The sequence below is a fragment of the Saccostrea cucullata genome, unplaced genomic scaffold (assembly GCF_032062105.1).
Source record: "Saccostrea cucullata isolate Sc308-1 unplaced genomic scaffold, CSIRO_AGI_Scuc_v1 ctg4703, whole genome shotgun sequence".
Lineage (NCBI taxonomy): Eukaryota > Metazoa > Mollusca > Bivalvia > Ostreida > Ostreidae > Saccostrea > Saccostrea cuccullata.
The window spans coordinates 74,079-92,709 of NW_026939814.1; the positions used below are offsets into that span (position 1 = coordinate 74,079).

General features: G+C 31.8%; 1 protein-coding gene across 1 annotated transcript; it reads right to left on the bottom strand.

The window, feature by feature from the left end:
* Nucleotides 1-1,948: 1,948 nt before the first annotated feature.
* On the bottom strand, nt 1,949-16,898 carry LOC134254045 (uncharacterized). The gene is made up of 8 exons (XM_062736615.1): nt 16,867-16,898; nt 6,695-6,754; nt 6,207-6,476; nt 6,015-6,095; nt 5,746-5,859; nt 4,804-5,001; nt 2,391-2,495; nt 1,949-2,141 (listed from the first exon to the last, which is right to left on the bottom strand). Exons 3-8 carry the CDS (start codon nt 6,435-6,437, stop codon nt 2,049-2,051), a joined length of 822 nt encoding a protein of 273 aa, XP_062592599.1. The 5' UTR covers nt 6,438-6,476; nt 6,695-6,754; nt 16,867-16,898; the 3' UTR covers nt 1,949-2,048.
* Nucleotides 16,899-18,631: the final 1,733 nt, after the last annotated feature.

Below are 18,631 nucleotides of genomic sequence, written 5' to 3' on the forward strand. Positions count from 1 at the left end.
AACAGATGTACACTCTAACATTTATAAACAAAACACTTGAAACCGAGTTTCATAGAACTAGAGAAATAAACGATAATTGACATGTCAGTAAAAATAATCATGTCTGAAAAATAATACTTGGCAAAATCAACAAAGATTTTTTTTTAAGCCCCAATACTGAAGAAAAATCCTTTAGAGTATCCCGATAGTATGGAATATGGCCATATAATGATAATATCTAATAATATCTATTTAAAGCTTACTATATGTTGGAATGTAAATAAATCACGTTTAATTTTCTGCATAAAAAATAAATATGGGAACCAATATCAATCACAAAAGAATTATTAATATACCCGATAATTGTGATTAAATCTTCATGTTCAGTGTAATTCGTATAAATATGTACAAGTAGGTGTGAAAGCCTTTTTCCTCTATTGAATATACCTGTAATTTCAATTTTCTATGCGCGTTCTGTTCATAAATGACCCTCGCGTACATGTACATGTAAGGATTCCTGGCATACTACCCAGAATCTATTTCTAATGCCTTTTTCAGTTCTATTGTTTATTGGAATTCTCATTTCTGAGTTAGCTCCGACCGTTAAATTAATAAACCCCGTCCACTAGGGCTGCTGGGACTGTTTTCTGGGACGGCTGGGACCGCTCTGGGACTGCACTTGAACCGCTGTGGGACTGCTAAAGTATTACTAGAAAGCAGTCCCCGGGACTGCTCTGGGACTGCTTTTTGTCAGGTTGGGTCTGGTCGGTACTGTAGTCCCCTACCTGCAAGTGTAATTCATACCAAGATTGATTGTTTTTTTTTAATTCATTGAAGTGAAAGAGGATATCTATTATAGAAAGTATGTAAAAAATGAGTTACTGTACCTACAGTTATTACATGTTAGATTGTACGAAAGGGAATCGAGAGGTTGAATGTCATGCTTTAAAAAAATCTCTTGACAAAATCTGGTAACATAATGCCGGGCGTAATCAGCTGCAATATTACCTTCAACTCAACATTTAGATATCTTGGCGACGTGGAAACAATTAACAATAGTTACTTTAATCATATGTCGACTCGATGTAGTAATATATACACTCTTATTACCTGTACAGAGTCTAACACATCTGTCTCATACTTGGATATTTTACTTGAAATAGACACTTATGGTAATCTTACAACCAAGCCATATGCTAAACGTGATGACTTTGGCTTTTCTATCGTTAACTTTCCTTACTTATGCAGCAATATACCTTCATCACCTGCATACGGAGTGAATATCACTCAGTTGATTCGATACACAAGAGCCTGCGCTACGTACGAACAATTTCTAAAACGAGGTAAATTATTGAAAAGCAAGTTGATGAAACAAGAATATCAGCAGTCTAGTTTTAAGTCATCATTTCGTATGTTCTATGGTCGATACAATGACCTTGTCAGCAAATACAATTTTTCATTAAATCAAATGCTGACTGACGTTTTTCATACCAATTGTTTGTCCATTATTTATACACTGAATTGTATACGGATTTTTCCGTTATTTCCTGATCATGACAAGGAGTACACGGCGGGTTTCACCGGTCGGCAAGGGATGCTCACTCCTCCATGGCACCTGATCTCACCTCTGATGTTTTGGGGGTCCGTGTTTGCTCTGCTCTTATTTACTATTGTTTTGTGGACTTTGAGACCTAATATTATTCGTTATATCCATATCCTTTTTAATATTGCTTATATCACAATAATATTGCAAGAAATTGGATTTTAAGATATATTCATAATTTTATAAATATCTTATTATTGTGCAAATTAAACATCAAACGTCGGGATATTTTTGTTGAAACATCTTGTATTATACAAAATAATATAGCAATTAAAATGAATTTCCAGAACAAAAGAATTTGATTTTTAAAAAATATTTTATTGAATTTAAACATGTACACCGAATGATTTTTGGGATAATATATATAAAATATACATATTGCTCAAAGATAAGATAACAGGAAGAGAAGCATATGAAAAATTTATAAGGATTTCAGCTGGGATGTGGTATGAAAACTTTCACTTTCTCAGGAAAGAGGGTTAATTTTAGGTTTTTCTAATACTCGATGACTACAATAATTGGCAAAAATTTCAAAAACAGAAACAATTGCACACACAGCCTGTAAAAAGGAAAAAGGTATCTGTAGGTTTATTTAAAAAAATTTATACATTCAAAACATTCATATACATAAATGAGGATGCAGAAAATCCTTTTTTTAGTTTTTACACATATGAATAATAAAAACATTAAACCATGGAATGAAATTGATTTGGATAGAACATATCATTTCTTAACAAAAATTGATAAAACTTTTCCTTTTACCGATAATTTCGACAATGAATAAAGGAGAAAATAACATTATATTTACCATCATCAGTACAACACGGATTCCTTCACTTAGAACATGGTCTATATCTACGTCTCGTTTATTTCTATTCTCCGTCATTTTCTCCTGTATAGCTTCCAGACAACCCTAATATAATTATACGTTAATAATATCAGAGAAATGGCATTGAATCTCTCACTCTCATCTTATATGAAAAAGACGTCAAACTGGATTAAGGGGGCCGACTATAGTTTTATTGTGTGAAAACTACAATAGCGAAACTCTTCATTTTTACACCATATATAACTTACATTAACTTCAGTGTACATGCAAAGTTTGGGGGAAATCTACCGTCCAGGTATTTTTTGAGGACCGTATCAAAATACAGGTACATTTACTATTGGATTCTATAGGAAAATACCAATTTTTCGCACTTTAAAGCAAATTATACAAATACTACAATAGACATTTTGTTCAAACTATAATATTTGATGAGTAATTCTATATTATACAATATATGTAAGAAACACAAAATTCTACCGTCTTGTTACCAGAGGGGGCATCTCAAAATGCAAAAAATAGCAAATTTTACTATCTTTATATATAGAGTATTACAAAATATGATGTACACAATGGATTCACATGAAAACATAATAAAAATAACGGGGATATTCTCAAATTTCTATATTTTAAATTTCAAGAGCGTATGTTTGTTACTTTTTTCTTTAATAATATTTTTATTACCCCTTTCTTTAAGAGCTACAGATTATCATAACGTCAAAAACACACTGCAACGACTTCAACCTACCTATCAATTGCAAAATCGGCTAAAAAATCAGTCATATCAAATTTTAATTACATTTTTATACCTATAATTTCTTAATTTTGTTTAATTTTAATAATTAAACGAAAAAAGTTGCATTATTAAAGTGAATACGCTTAATTTTACTATGATGCGCGAAATATTGCGCAATGGAAACTATAGTCGGCCCCCTTAAATATTTCAGATTCATGATAAAATCACGCATTAAAAGATTGAAGGGCAATATGAAAACCATCTATCCTTGTGTATTCAATAAAAGAAGTAGATAGATTACATGATCAGTACTTATTGGTCCCAGCAGACAAAGAATGTAACAACATTAAGACAATATTGTCTTCGTTTAAATCATGCTCATTATATAAATTGTATCTTAGTTAGAAGAACTTGGATTTCATTCTGCAAGTTGTAATCCAACCTATACTCGTAGTTCCCTTTCTACGGAAGAAATTCTTCAAAATCATCGGTCAGTTTAAAATTTTAATAATATGCCGAAGATCCAAAATGAATTTGAAGTACCATTTATTGGATTCCGAGATTTCATAAGAATTCTTACAAACAAAGATACATTGAGAGTTCCAGTAAATGTTCAACCAAGCCTCTTCCTGTACTCCTCACTAAGATATAGACAGTCGTGGAGGAAAAACCTCAGGAGTACTGTGCAATAATTTTTTCAAGAAATTGTGTTTATCAGATGTGGATACTTAGAAATTCCAAGAAAAATTAAAAATCTTCAAGATTTCACCAAATCAACAGCTTAACAACTTATGACTTTTCCATTTTATACATAATCATATCCCCACAATAAATTAAAGGTTTTTTAAATATTATTTACAGCAGCTTTTTCAATAAAAATAGAACTCTTAAATTTACTTACTTTGTCATTGGTCATTTGCAAAATTATTTTGTGTACGTACAAGTATTCTGAAGTTGACATCTAAAAGATGCTTGAGTTTCTGGTTGACAATATCCATATGTTGTTTTTGGAGACCAGGTCTTTCAAAAATCTTTTTTGAATTCCCATTGGTACCAATTGCGCTCCGTTATTAGTGGACCTATTTTTGTATTTATATGATGCAGATTTTTATGAAAACTTTTGTGCGAACAGAAGAAAACACTTGCTGTGGACTTCAACTCGAAATTTAGATATTTCGACGACTTTTTGGCATTTAACAAGTGCATTTTCCTTTTTTTTGTCGATACGATATATCCTGGTGAGCTTGAGATAATAGATACCACAGAGTTTGTCACATCTGTTTCATATTTGGATATTTTACTTGAAAGAGACGTTAATGGTAATCTAACAACAAAGCTCTATGATAAACGTGACTTTTTTTTTTTCATCGTCAACTTCCCTTACTTATGTAGCTATATACCTTTATCACCTGCTTACGGAGTTTATATATCTCAGTTGATTCGATACGCAAGAGCATGCTCTATCTACGTATGAGCAATGTCTAAAACGAGGTAAATTATTGACAAACATATTAATGAAACAAGAATTTAAGCTCTCTCGTTTAAAGTCATCATTTCGTATGCTGTATGGAGGATATAATGACCTTGTCAGCAAATACAATTTATCATTGAGTCTCTCTCTCTCTCTCTCTCTCTCTCTCTCTTTGTTTTATTGTTTACCTTTCTATTAAAGTTATCGGTGACGCTGCTATGACAAGGCATCGGTGCTGATTGGTAGTCGTCCTTAGTTACACCAATACAACATGCTTTAGGGATATGAGAATCTGTCTGTTGACATGAACCACTTGTGGTGCACCAAGGAGTGGTATCAAAATCATTTATAGGTCCAGTAACTGCATCCACAGCACAACAATCAAACTAAACAAAAGAAATTCCATTCATTAAAACGTCTACATGTACATGGTCGAGATCTTATTCACAATACGCTATATTCGATATATATCAATTTTTAAATGTAAACATATAGTAGTGCGGCATGTTACCAAATGTGCAATTTGTAATTTTTGGCAGAAAAATAGAATTCACCTGATTAAAAAATCTAGATAATTGGTCACCGCAGAATCACGCCCTGGTGGTCATAGCAGCCATTTCACAAGAAATGATCACCAGAAATTACATTTATGGTTGACGTTTTCTAAGGTTTTCACCTTCTATCTTGGTTTAAGATAATAAAGATACTACAGGAATTAAAAAGGAAATATTTTAGTGCTTTTAATAACATATCCATATGGTATCACTTTCTTACAAAATACGCCACTGTTCCATAAGATGAAACAAAGATAAAGGCAAAACCATCTTTGCCTATATCCTAATTAAAATATTGATTGAATATATGATCTCTGTAAGATATATTTAAAAAGTAAGGAGATATCTAGTGATCAGCATATCCAGTTATCAACACCGTTTGAATTCAACGCAACCCTTTTATATAATCCCCAGGTGATAATAAATTCAATATTTACAATGTTGTGATATTATAAAGTCAAAAATATATTTTGCATTGTATAGAAGATGTTGAATAAATATTCAACAAACATACATTTAAACATTGATTAACAACTATCAAAATCTTTGGTATCTCAATATTCAATAATATCTTACGTCGATAAAGAACATGTTCCATTCGTTTGACGTCACATTTGCACTGCTGATGTCATCACTGACGAAATTCGTGTCAAGAGATGATTTCATGGCTATCTTCAAAGTGTTGAAGTTCTGGAAGTAATTTAGTGATCAAAAACATGTGTCTCAATCGTCCAAACTACTTTACATAGATCACTTTTAATTACAACTTAATAATTCATAACACCTCAAGAATTGACCAAATCCTTACACTTTTTGTGCGCCAATAAGACGATGTTTAACCTTACCACTGCTTTGTTTCTTGTTTCATAAAGGTTGTTGTAATAAAAAGAAGTCGAAATGGTCAATGACGCCATGGCAACAAACACCTATATGTACAAAAGACATGGTCTTTGTTTATATCGATAGAAATGGCTTTCATAAAAAATATTAATTTTTTGCAATAAACAAGAATAAAAACAAAGATGATTAAGACTTACACAGATAAATAAAATTGTTGTTGGATATGATGATGAGCTTAGAGTGGAAAAGAGCATGAATCCTCGCATGATGATAAGAAAAACCGTGACGAAAGCAAGAAATAAAGATGTTGTCAGTAGCAGTCGGAAGGCCCATTCCTTGACATCGTCATGGTCACATGTTCCTAGTGATGACACCTTTAATTTCGACACTCTGTCGTAAACTGCACAATTGTTGTCGCTACTGTCCATTATCACTAAACATCTGTAGATCAATGGCGAAGTACTAAGCTAGAAAGAACAAAGACCAGGCAATTTTTGTGAAGAAATAATTGACGTCTATATCATAGTTAACTGAATGTCATCTCTTTATCAAATCTAGAAATATTCCAAAAAGTTGTACAGATCTATTATATTTCAATAGCTTTGCATCCCATGATATTTAGAACTAAGCTTAACATCTGCCAAGGAATCTTTGAATGTTATTTTTAATATATATATAATATTACCGTGACAATCAAACCAACAAACAGCAAAAAGAATGTTTTCAAGAGCGTTTTGGCAGTCAACTGAAATTAAATAATCTTAATGACGTTAAATATTTGTCTTTCTAGCGATTGCAAAATGTTGTGATAAATAGTTATAACCATATGTGAAAAATAACCGTTATTCGACTTTAGCAATCTTATCATCTAGCTAATAAAACAAAAATTAATTTCTCGCCAAAGTGTCTGCTTATGCGTTTGAACACATAGTCAGCTAATTGAGTATTATTATCTTAAAATCCTGATTCAAAGGAGCGATGATCGGCAAAAAAAGTCTGAGTGAACAATTTTATTTTACATATGTAAACTACATCGTTTTAAGTTTATTTATAATTATTTGATATTTTAATCTATAAAAAAAAATTCAGTTCAGAGATTCATAATCATCAGAACTCAAGTCAAGCTGCTAGCTGCAATAATGAAGCCCTTTCCAATATTATGGACCCGAAACGCGAAAATCTGCCTGCTAATGGTCGCTAATGCTAATGGTCGCTCTCCTCAGAAGCAATTTCATTTTTCGTGTGTTGTACTGAGACTTAGAATAACCCACTAAAGTAAAAGTCGATGTTAATAAACGATTGTGTTGTATGACGTCAATAAACATCGATAAATAAATTTATTTTATTTCATATTTTTTTCGTGAATTGCGATACTTAAGTTTAAAATAAATGAATTGCCATTAAGATCCACTCTCTTGATCCAAAAATAAAATTGATCAAGGTTAGTAAACCTGTCGGATAAATTAAAGCCGTGATATTTTCATAGACAAAAATAACATATATATGGTTTTTAATTTGTATTTTTGAGTTGATTTATGTCTTGCGTATCTACATTTTTGAAGTTCAGGTAAGAAATGATAAACAAAATAGCAATTTACTGATAACTTAACGCGAGAGTGATTCACTATCGAACTTGCACCATAACAGCAATCCTAAAAATATGTAGCCTTCTCCCAAAAAGGAAGGCATTCATTATTGCAGCTATCAAATTGAGAAATACTCTCTGAAATATAATATTGGAATATTTGATGGATGCTCATTTCTCTAATCATAGGGAAGGTTTAGACTTCAGTATTTTGAAGCGGGTAAAAGAAAAGTAAACAAATCTTGAAAAAATATTAATTTAAAGGATTTTGGGGAAAAAATACTCTGTTTTAATGTGAAAAACTGTCATACCTTTTTTCCACTTGGTATCACCGCAGATTCTGTGTAATAAAGAATGCTATTATACTTTACATCACAATTTTTAATGGAGCATTCAGAATTTTAAAAAATAAATCCTTTAGACTGATATTGCTCACTTCTCCGTGAAATTGATGTTTAAAAGAGCGACAGGATAATGGTGTAATGAATGTGTTGTTGCATATTTCTCTTATCGTCTACTGGCAATGAAAGTTATTTATTTTGAATGAATATTTATAATATCTGTTGAATTTGAAATTTGATTTTCATCTCAATTCATGGCATAGTAGTCGAATTTCCTGAGGGCACTCAAGTCTCTTGCAATGATTAAATATATTTTTAAACAGGGAGCCGAGAAACCCAGGGAATGGTGTCAATTAAGTGTTGGGGGGGGGGGAGTAAACATTCCCTTTTTGACCTTGAAGGGGTGTAATAAGTTGACAAATTGTACATAAAATGGTATAACAATCGGTGTGAAACATGAAATAATGAAAAGTTGTTTTGTTATCAAATCATTGGAACAAAGTTGGTATATTACATTCAACCAAGCCTCTTTCGTTACTTCTCACTAAGATTTTGACAGTAGTGAAGGAAAAACTTCAAGAGTACTGTGCGACTATATATTCAAGAAGTTGTGTAAATCAGATGTGGATACTTAAAAATTCTAAAGAACTTTTGGACGATTTGAAATCACAAGACTTTACAAAAATCGACAGCTTAAAAACTTATGACTTTTCAACTTTATACACAATCATTCCCTACGACAAATTAAAATCCAGGCTTTTTGATATCATTGCCAGCTGCTTCTTCAATAAAAATGGAACTCGTAAATTAACTTACATCGTCATTGGTCATTTGCAAAATTATTTTATAAACAAATTCTGATTGCACACATAAGTACTCTGAAGTTGACATCAGGAAGATGCTTGAGTTTCTGATTGACAATATCTATGTGTTTATTTGGAGACCAGGTATTCGAAAAATTTATTGAAATTTCCATGGGTACTAGTTGCACCCCGTTATAAGCAGACTTATTTTTATATTCATATGAAGCAGAATTTATGCAAAATCTTATGCGTGAAAAGAAGAAAACACTTGCTGTAGCCTTCAACTCGACATTTAGATATATCGACGACGTATTGTCAATTAAAAATGATAATTTCCATTCCTACTCCGATACAATATATCCTGGTGAGCTTGAGATAAAAGATACCACAGAGTCCGACACCTCTGCTTCATACTTGGATATTTTACTTGAAAAAGAAACTAATGGTAATCTAACAACCAAGCTATATGATAAACGTGATGACTTTAACTTTTCTATCGTCAACTTCCCTTACTTATGCAGCAATATACCTTCATCACCTGCATACGGAGTATATATATCTCAGTTGATTCGATACGCAAGAGCATGCTCTACTTATGAACAATTTCTGAAACGAGATAAATTATTGACAAGCAAGTTGATGAAACCAGAATATCAACAGTCTCGTTTAAAGTCACCATTTCGTAAGTTCTATGGTCGATACAATGACCTTGTCAGCAAATACAATTTATCGTTGAGTCGAATGCTGACTGACGTTTTTCATACCAATTGTTAGTTCATTATTTATACACTGAGTTGACAACGGATTTTTTCCGTTATTTCCTGATCATGACAACGAGCACACGGCGGGTGTGACCGGTCGGCAGGGGATGCTCACTCCTCCATGGCACCTGATCCCACCTCTGATGTTTCGGAGGTCCGTGTTTGCTCTGCTCTTATTTTGTATATTGTTTAATGGACTTTGAGATTGAATACTGTTCGTTATCTCCATATCCTTCTCATTCATGTTCAGAAATAAAACAAAAGAAGAACATAAGGTGTACATTGTAATATCCCTCTGTTCATTCATTTAATTTTGTATGCTTGTGATTTTTCTAAAAGAAATCTTATCTTTTATGAAAAGCGCATATAATTTTAGGATACCTATTAGAGTATAATTTGACCGATATGGCATGGGAACTTGGCAATCCCTAACAAAAAATACTATAGTAAACTAGAGTTAACTATAGTTAGCTATAGTACCAAAGTTAAACTTTGGAACTTTGATTACTTCAGTGAAAACTTTGGAACTTTGATTTACTATGGCGAAAACTTTGGAACTTTGATTTACTAAGGTAAAAACTTTGGAACTTTGATTTACTATAGTAAAAACTTTGGAACTTTGATTTACTATGGCGAAAACTTTGGAATTTTGATTTACTATGGCGAAAACTTTGGAATTTTGATTTACTATGGTAAAAACTTTGGAACTTTGATTTACTATGGTGAAAACTTTGGAACTTTGATTTACTATGGTGAAAACTTTGGAACTTTAATTCACTATGATGAAAACTTTGGAACTTTGATTAAATACTATAAAACCCGTGGATTTATGGTTTTGCTTCTATTCTGTACATTTTATGAAATGTCAAGAATAAGATTTATTGAGGCTTAAATGAACGTTAGAAAAACCCGACCCCTCCGCCAATAAGAACAAAGTACAAGAAATGAATTTTAATAAAAAAAAAAAGATGTACTAGCACTGATAAAAAAGCAATATTTATCATCATTTATGGAGAAAAAAATTATTATAAGATAAAAAAACAAACCAAAATCATTACCCTTAAAACAGATAAATAATTTAAAAAATTAATAAAAAAACATACAAAAACTTCAATACTTTAACTTACTATAGTAAAAACTTTCGAACTTTGATTTACTATGAAAAAAACTTTGGAACTTTGAATAACTATGGTATAAACTTTTGAACTTTGATTTACTATGGTGAAAACTTTGGAACTTTGATTTACTATAGTAATAACTTTGGAACTTTGATTTACTATGGCGAAAACTTTGGAACTTTGATTTACTATGGCGAAAACTTTGGAACTTTGATTTACTATGGTGAAAACTTTGGAACTTTGATTTACTTCGGTGAAAACTTTGGAACTTTGATTTACTATAGTAAAAACTTTGGAACTTTGATTTACTATGGGGAAAACTTTGGAACTTTGATTTACTATGGTAAAAACTTTGGAACTTTGATTTACTATAGTAAACTATAGTAAACTATAGTTAACTATAGTATTTTTTTGTTAGGGATTTCATAAAGTAATACTACATGTTGTTACCGTATGGTGGTTTCTTTAGCGGGTGTGAAATTTGGAGTTTTGCTTGCAAAGGTATACCAATAATTTTGGCATAACTATTTTTGGCGAAAACAAACATATGTTTGAACACCAATTTACACAAAAGTTTGAGTAGATACAGTACCAAAAGAAGTTACATTATAGTTTGCAGCTAAGTGTAAAGTTTCAAGTTACGTAACGATCTAGTTGTCAACTGCGCTCAAGGTAAATTGAACACGCCTCCTAACCGCAAGCTTTAATTTACGACTGGAACTTTCTTCTTATCCCCGATTGGTTGCTCGTGCAACAGACTATTTCCGTGTCAATTTTGATAATTATGAGTTGACCAATCACGCGAATTGTTAACGTTGGATGCATCTGACGAAAAATATCGTGACGCAATGTAAAACTTTCCACTTAACTGAAAACTATAATATTGCATATCGACAGGCTAATCAAAGTTATACATGAATTAGTGATTCTGATCGTAGTCATAAACGAAAATGATAAAGAACTGGGTACGGTATGTATAACGAGGCGGCACTGTCTCTAAATGTGATTGAAATTTTTTACAAACATGCCCACAATGTGTCCTTTCAAAATCATTTTATTTTTTGGAATTATCTCATACCGTTTTTCCGCCAGAGGTTTGGGAAAATGGTGCATTTTCTTCAATAATTACAACTTTTGACGCAACGACGTCATCACGACGTTACTGATTTTAACGTTACGTAAAATGAAAACTGTAAATTTTCTTAACCGAGAACTATTTACTTAATCCTGCAAATATTCCAGTAAACCATTTTGAACTATCTTTCAATTCATCATACATCGTTGATAGTTTGAAATAGTTTAATAATTTTCAGAAATATATAATTTTTCGGAAACATCCACTTTTTGGGGTTTTCGCAATGTTTTACGTCATTTGTTCTTGTAGTACGGCCATTCCAAGTTTTTTCTATGTTTAGCGTCCGCGTGCGCCTTGGTTTTTGACACCCCATACGAGTAAAAACGCACAGCAACAGGAGTTCTTAAATTGATATATGAAGTCGAAATTTTTGAATTTAATATTTGTAAATTTCTCCAAATAATTCTGTACAGTAAGTTATATTGGGTGTCTTTTAAGCATTTGACCCGTGTTTTTTGCTTAAGAATAGATTTTTCTTCTATTAAAGCAATTTAGTTAGATCAAATCATTTGAAGGACATCATTTTTATAACTTTTAAGCTTGTGTTTTATGTTTTGGCTTGTGTGTTTTTTTGCGAATAGGTAGGTAGGTTTTTGAAAGATGAGTGGACGCTAAACAGAGAAAAAACTTGGAATGGCATAACGATAAAATACTTTTCATATTTTTTCGGAACGAATAATCATCACAGACGGAAGTTGACATCTTATGGATATGGACTGGACACCACTCCCCACTTTCCCAGCCCTTATGAATGTCATTTGTATCAATATTGATATCCTATGACATTTTTAATGTATTATTTCATGGATAATTTGATTGAAATTCTTTTAAATCCTAACAATATTTTGTCTGATACATTCGTTTTAACAAAGATAATTTTTAAAAAGTAATTTAATATCTTATAAAATTAATGACTTCATCAGTTTCTGAAAAAGTCCTAATCGAGCTAAATATATCGATTGTATGCAGCGGAAGTTGAAAAGCATGTCTCTTGTCAAAAAATTATGCATGACTATGCTTGTTTTTATTTCTTAAATATACAGCGGATTCACATATGTTAAAACTGCCTTCACTTGTCTGTTTAAAGAAAAATGTTAATTGCTATTCGGAACCGTTAATCTATATTCAGACACAAATAAATAGTTGATTACATCATGTTTCTTTTTAAAATTGCATAGAAATTGCAGAAAACAATCACAACTGTAGCAATACAAAATTTTTCAAAATAATATTATTTCATTATCTAAATTCGATCCTTATAGATTACAGTTGCCGGTAAAGGAATTTAGTAACGAGGGAGGGGGTTGTATTGAGTGCAGAGTGTCTGATGCAGCGTTGAAGCCTCATGGGGGTTGGGAGCACAATCCTGGTAGGGTCCGGGGAACGAACATCTACTATAATATGTGCCCCCCTTTGATTTAGAAACCAATCGTCACCTTGCAGGAGTTTTAGAATACATTGCCATGGCGGTAAAATAATATTTCTCATATTATACGTGTAGATCTACTATAAGTTTGTGTTTAATGCTGGTAACAAAAAAATATTAACTACATGCTTGTTTTACAAAATACAAGTAAATTTTTAAAAATCAAAAGGCGGATTGGGAGGGGGGGCGAGACGCAACGGCCCTGGATCCGCCTTTCAATTGCATGTTTAATTTAAACCTGTCTTGAAAACACTGATGTCAACATTCACCATGATAAATATATAATCTAAATCATATTTTAAGAAAGCTGCATAATAATTTTCAATAAAACGTTAAAAAAATCTCTTCTTGAACATAAAGTCAATATCACATACGTCCAGTATGAAGGAGGCGCTCGTTTTAATAAGAGGTACATGTATGAATGTAAACTTATGTCCTTTGACTGTTTTTCACTGTATATATTGATTGAAATTTTATCATATTATTATTTTATTAGGGAAGACTGAAGAATTTGGTTATTCAACATATGCCGGATCATTGTGACGTCATGTTTTTAATGTATTGCGTCATTGATTTCCATACAATGTCCCTTGATAAATATTACGATTAAAAGTTTAGGTGGTTTTCATAACATTCAGATACAGATTTAAACACTAAATTTCTGTAAAGTATAGATTAGATGATAACACATTCAGATTCAGACTTCAACATTTAATTTCTTTAAAAGTATATATTTTAATGAGGAGGAAAAGTCACATCTATCCAAAAACGAAGTATTTTCAACTACAGTTTTTCTTAAAAAACGGACGTGGCCGCACTTTTGTACAGTTATTTTTTCTCTTGCATATTAGTTACCAAAGTATACTTGTTTCGCATATGTACTCGGATGCGGCCACATCGAAATATTAACTTGAAGTGGAGCAAAACGTCCAAAATAGGTGATTTCCGGAATATTTGACCGGTTTTGAACCTTATATACACAAAAGGTCACGTGAGTCGAAGAAAATTGATACCAATTTTTCACAAAGGGGAACCTTAACAATAAATTGACACAGTTCAAAAAATGTTATCGTGCGTTTAATTTTTGCCGATTTTACAGGGCCGCATCGTTAAATACATACTGTACCCAGTTCTTGCTATTTTTACATGAAGGCTGCACATAGAGCAATTTTGTGCAGTGAAATGTCCTATGCTGTTCCTAAATTATATATTAAATTAACTGGCGTGAATTCTATCATCATATTGGCAAATATATCAAAAAAATCATGAAAGTCATTGTAAAAAAGAAATCCCAATTAAAGCTTTAAGATAGCACTATTTTTTAATATCTAAAAATTAACATCACAAACACCCACTTTTTATTTCATTTTCTGAATCATTTAATTTCTCTGAAATACTTGATTATGATTGGTTAAAAAATTCTTTTGATACCTGCATCAATAAAATCTAGAGTTCGCTTGCACTAAGCAGCCGGAACTACTTGGCAGTCTCTACATGTATATTTCCCGCTTCCAGGTTACTCACTTCTTGAAGGAATAATTAAATACTTTTACTTTAATAAATATTTTCCTGAATTTCGAAATCTGTCCGTTATGTTCCTGACTTATTTTCTACTTTCGTTTCTTGTTGAATTATCGCCCTTTGCTAAACAAATCAAATCGTCTGCATAACAACAATACAGTTTTGGGAAAGAAGGATAGAAATCGACATAATTTTGTTAAATGTTTGGCTTTGAGATGTCTGGTATGAACAATAGAATTCTGAAGAAACGTTTTTTATGCTACCAAAGAGAGGAAAACCGTTAATCTGTTAAATCTTGGGAAACGAATGATCGAGAAAAACGACACTGCATGAATGAGGACAGATTCTTTTAATCTTACACAATCGGCAGCAGACTCTTTCATGTTTTACAGCATTGACAGGTTGTGATACGTATTTATAATATATTCAGATGAAAAGATGTGCAAATAGAAATCCAAATTTCTGTGACCTAACGTTAATGTTCGAACTGTTAGGATATTTGAGCAGCTTCCCTTTACATTTACGAACTTAGATAACTTACCGGGGAAAATATACCGATTGGGATAACACAACAGGTAAGTTTTTCGTGTTAAAGAACTGTAAATTATTTCAGAGAATGTTGGTAATGCCACGACAATATTTGAGAACGTTTCCTCGTTTGAGCCATTTTGAATTTCAGCAACGTGAACGTTGTTGTGATGTATTTGTGCGCAGTTTTTGAGGCGTAAATTCAATAGAAAGGTGAAAGAAAGTTTCGTTTTATTTATTTAAAATCATTATTAAATGATAAGAAATGAATGTAATATTTTTTCCTTTGATCGATGTATCAAAGAAAAATTTGGACGGAAAACTTTTTCATCAATGCGCTACGCATGCATTCTGAATAAATGTATATGAGATAATTTTAACCATTCTCCTTAAATACGGGAAACATGTCATTACTTTCAAATGATTTTGTTGCTTGTTGAATTAAATTTTTTAACACCAGAAAAATAAAATTTTTTGAGTGCAGAAAGGTCAAATGATATACTATGCCAAGTAGTTGAAACTAATTTTGTTGTCAAAATATTTAATATGACTATTTAAAATAAAAAGAAAAACTTATTTGGTCCAATTATTCATTTGGATGAAAAATATGAAAGGAAAAATTGAATTATGTGTTAAACATAATTACACTAAAGTTGGCGTTTGAAAAGATTAAGTCATCGCGTTTATCATAAAGCTTGTATCTTAATATGAAAAATATTTATCACACTCTGTGGTATCTTTTTATTTCAATCTCACCGATATATTTTGTTTCGACATAAGAATGGAAATAACCATGAAACAATTGCTAAAAAATAATGATTGGGGAAATTCGATAGATAGACAATTTTTATAGCTTTTATAGCTTTTGAATTTTTTTTGGGTATATTTTACCAGTGCAAATCATCATTTAAAATAATCCCAGAAAAAATTCAATTTTAGCGTCCTTCACTTAAACAAAAATCAAGAAAAGCCAGTGAAAATCTTTTTAAAACTTAGGTGTATAGGTTTATATAGTTTTTCTCAAGAATATGGTGATAACGAATATTCAATATCAAAGTCCATAAAACAATACAAAATAGGAGCAGAACAAACATAGACCTCTAAAAGATCAGAGGTGGGATCAGGTGCCAAGAAGGATTGAACATCCCCTGATAAACCTGCCGTGTGTTCATTGCCTTGATCGGGAAATAATGGGAAAATTCTTCGTCATTCAGTCTATAAGTAATGGACTAACAATTAGTATGAAAAACTTGAGTTAAAATTGACATGAAATGCCATACATTGGTAACTAACAAATAAATGGATAATTTTTGCACATCTTGTTTAATTAATTTATACTTGGTTAGCAAAATAATGATCGCAAAATAAATTTTTGTATCGGGTTTAACTAACTACGGTGCACAGCTAACATACCTTTGAAATATTAGGGGGTTACTCAGTAAGTATTTCCCTGAAGATTGATATAACTCTTCGTTTACCTCGGTTCTTCTTAATCCTTTCAAGCAATTTGAAGTTATGAATCTAAACGAATCCTCGGCTGTAATTTCAATTATCTTTCATGGGCGACCCATTTTCATTCACTTCATTATCATAACCAACAATTTTAATGTGTTCGCATTTTTATGAATTTCTGATCTACCTTCTCAACTGGTTTCCAAATTTTTTGTCCAATTTTTTTAATATCAAAACACGCACTGACATAAATACTCTAGATGTAAAATAAATACATACACACTACTCTTGCTTTAAAAATAATAGCAATAAACATAAATCATTTTAAAATATCAGATTAACTAATTCATTTATATTTCTACCAGTTTTGAACAATTCCTTCAAAAAATAAAGGGCACGGTATTTTTATACCCCTGCTTGAAAAGTGGGAAGATATATAGTGATCAGGATGTCCGTCTGTCTGTACTTCCATCCGTGAGACTATCACGCTTTGAGGTACTCCTCTAATACCACAATGAAATCTAATGAGACCTTCACATAATCTTTTTATATAGTGCCATTTGTGTTTCTCATAGCAAAACATGAGAATACCATACTTTCTATAGTATTAAAGGGTACTCATCTCTTATTCGCGACTTGTTTGTATGTTATGCAACTCTATCTCGAGAATTTTTCACTTAAATGGAAAAGCACCACTTGCATGTGTAGAGTTGCAATTATTTTTACTCGGCACTTACGGCCATTGAGTAGTGAGTTCAAAATAGAAGACCTGTAATTCTTTGAAATGTGGATAAAGTGGGAGTTTAGACAAACCTACCTTCAGCGAACTGTCAACCTGTTCAATGAAGTTTTAATTCTCTGAAACCAGACTTATATTCATTTTGCGAAATGAATTAAAAAGCATCATCAACTCTATTTTTCAGGCCTCATTTAGTATGAAGGCGGATCCAAAGCTAATGACCCATTAGCCATAAAATCTTAGATATTGTAGCATTCCATGAAAAAATGAGATACGGATCTCGTTTTTTTTCAATATTGCCTTTACATTCTTATGAAATAATCGTAATACCTTTCAGAAATACACAATGTTGGGTCTTGTCCATTGCCACAAGAGGAGAATTTATCAACCTTATTATGACGTATCTACTCGGCAGTCATTATGAGTTCATTTGCATCTAAAAAGAAGTAAATTTGAAAATAAATTATTAGACGAAATCAAAGTATTCTTAATCCATCGAATGTTATGAAAACGAACATAGAATTAGGTTTTAATTTTAAACGAGGTATTAAAATTCCTTTGAAATCTCCTTATCTGAAGTAGCCTTCCTAGATCTTAATTATTAACAGTACTGAAGGAAATTATAAGTTAATCTTTTTTCATTCAGAGGACGAAGAAGTTGTTCAAAAATCATTTATGTGAAAAGAAAGCACACTTAATTTAGACTTCATTTCAAAAGTTAGATATATCGACAATGTAGTGTCATTTAGCAATCGCCATTTCCGTTCTTATGTCGATACGATATACCCCGGTGAGCTTTAAATTAAACATACTGTAGACGTAATTTTTTCCACGGGGTTATAATTCCGCGGAATCTCAATTTCTGTTTAACCCGCGGGTAGAAAATTACGCGGATTTTCTAAATTGTCATTAAATGCCTTATATTTATATTAAGTACGCTTGGACAAATTTCCGCGGAAAATTTGTGATCGCGTACATAACGTAAATTAATACCACGCGGAAAAAAGTACTTCAACAGTATCACAAAGTCTGACACATCTGTTTCACATTTGGATATTTTACCAGAAAAGACGTAAATGGTAATCTAATGATAAAGCCTAATGAGAAACATGATAACTTTAACTTTTTAAACGCCAACTTCCCTTACTTTTGCACCTAAATACATGTACGGGGTTTATATATCTTAGTTCGATGCGCAAGAACATGCTCTTCG

Coding starts and splice junctions, on each gene's coding strand:
- LOC134254045 (XM_062736615.1), bottom strand. CDS start 6,437: ATGGACAGTAGCGACAACAATTGTGCAGTTTACGACAGAGTGTCGAAA. Junction 6,096..6,206: donor CAACAATTTTATTTATCTGT/GTAAGTCTTAAT, acceptor TTGTACATATAG/GTGTTTGTTGCCATGGCGTC. Junction 2,496..4,803: donor CCGATAACTTTAATAGAAAG/GTAAACAATAAA, acceptor TAATTATATTAG/GGTTGTCTGGAAGCTATACA.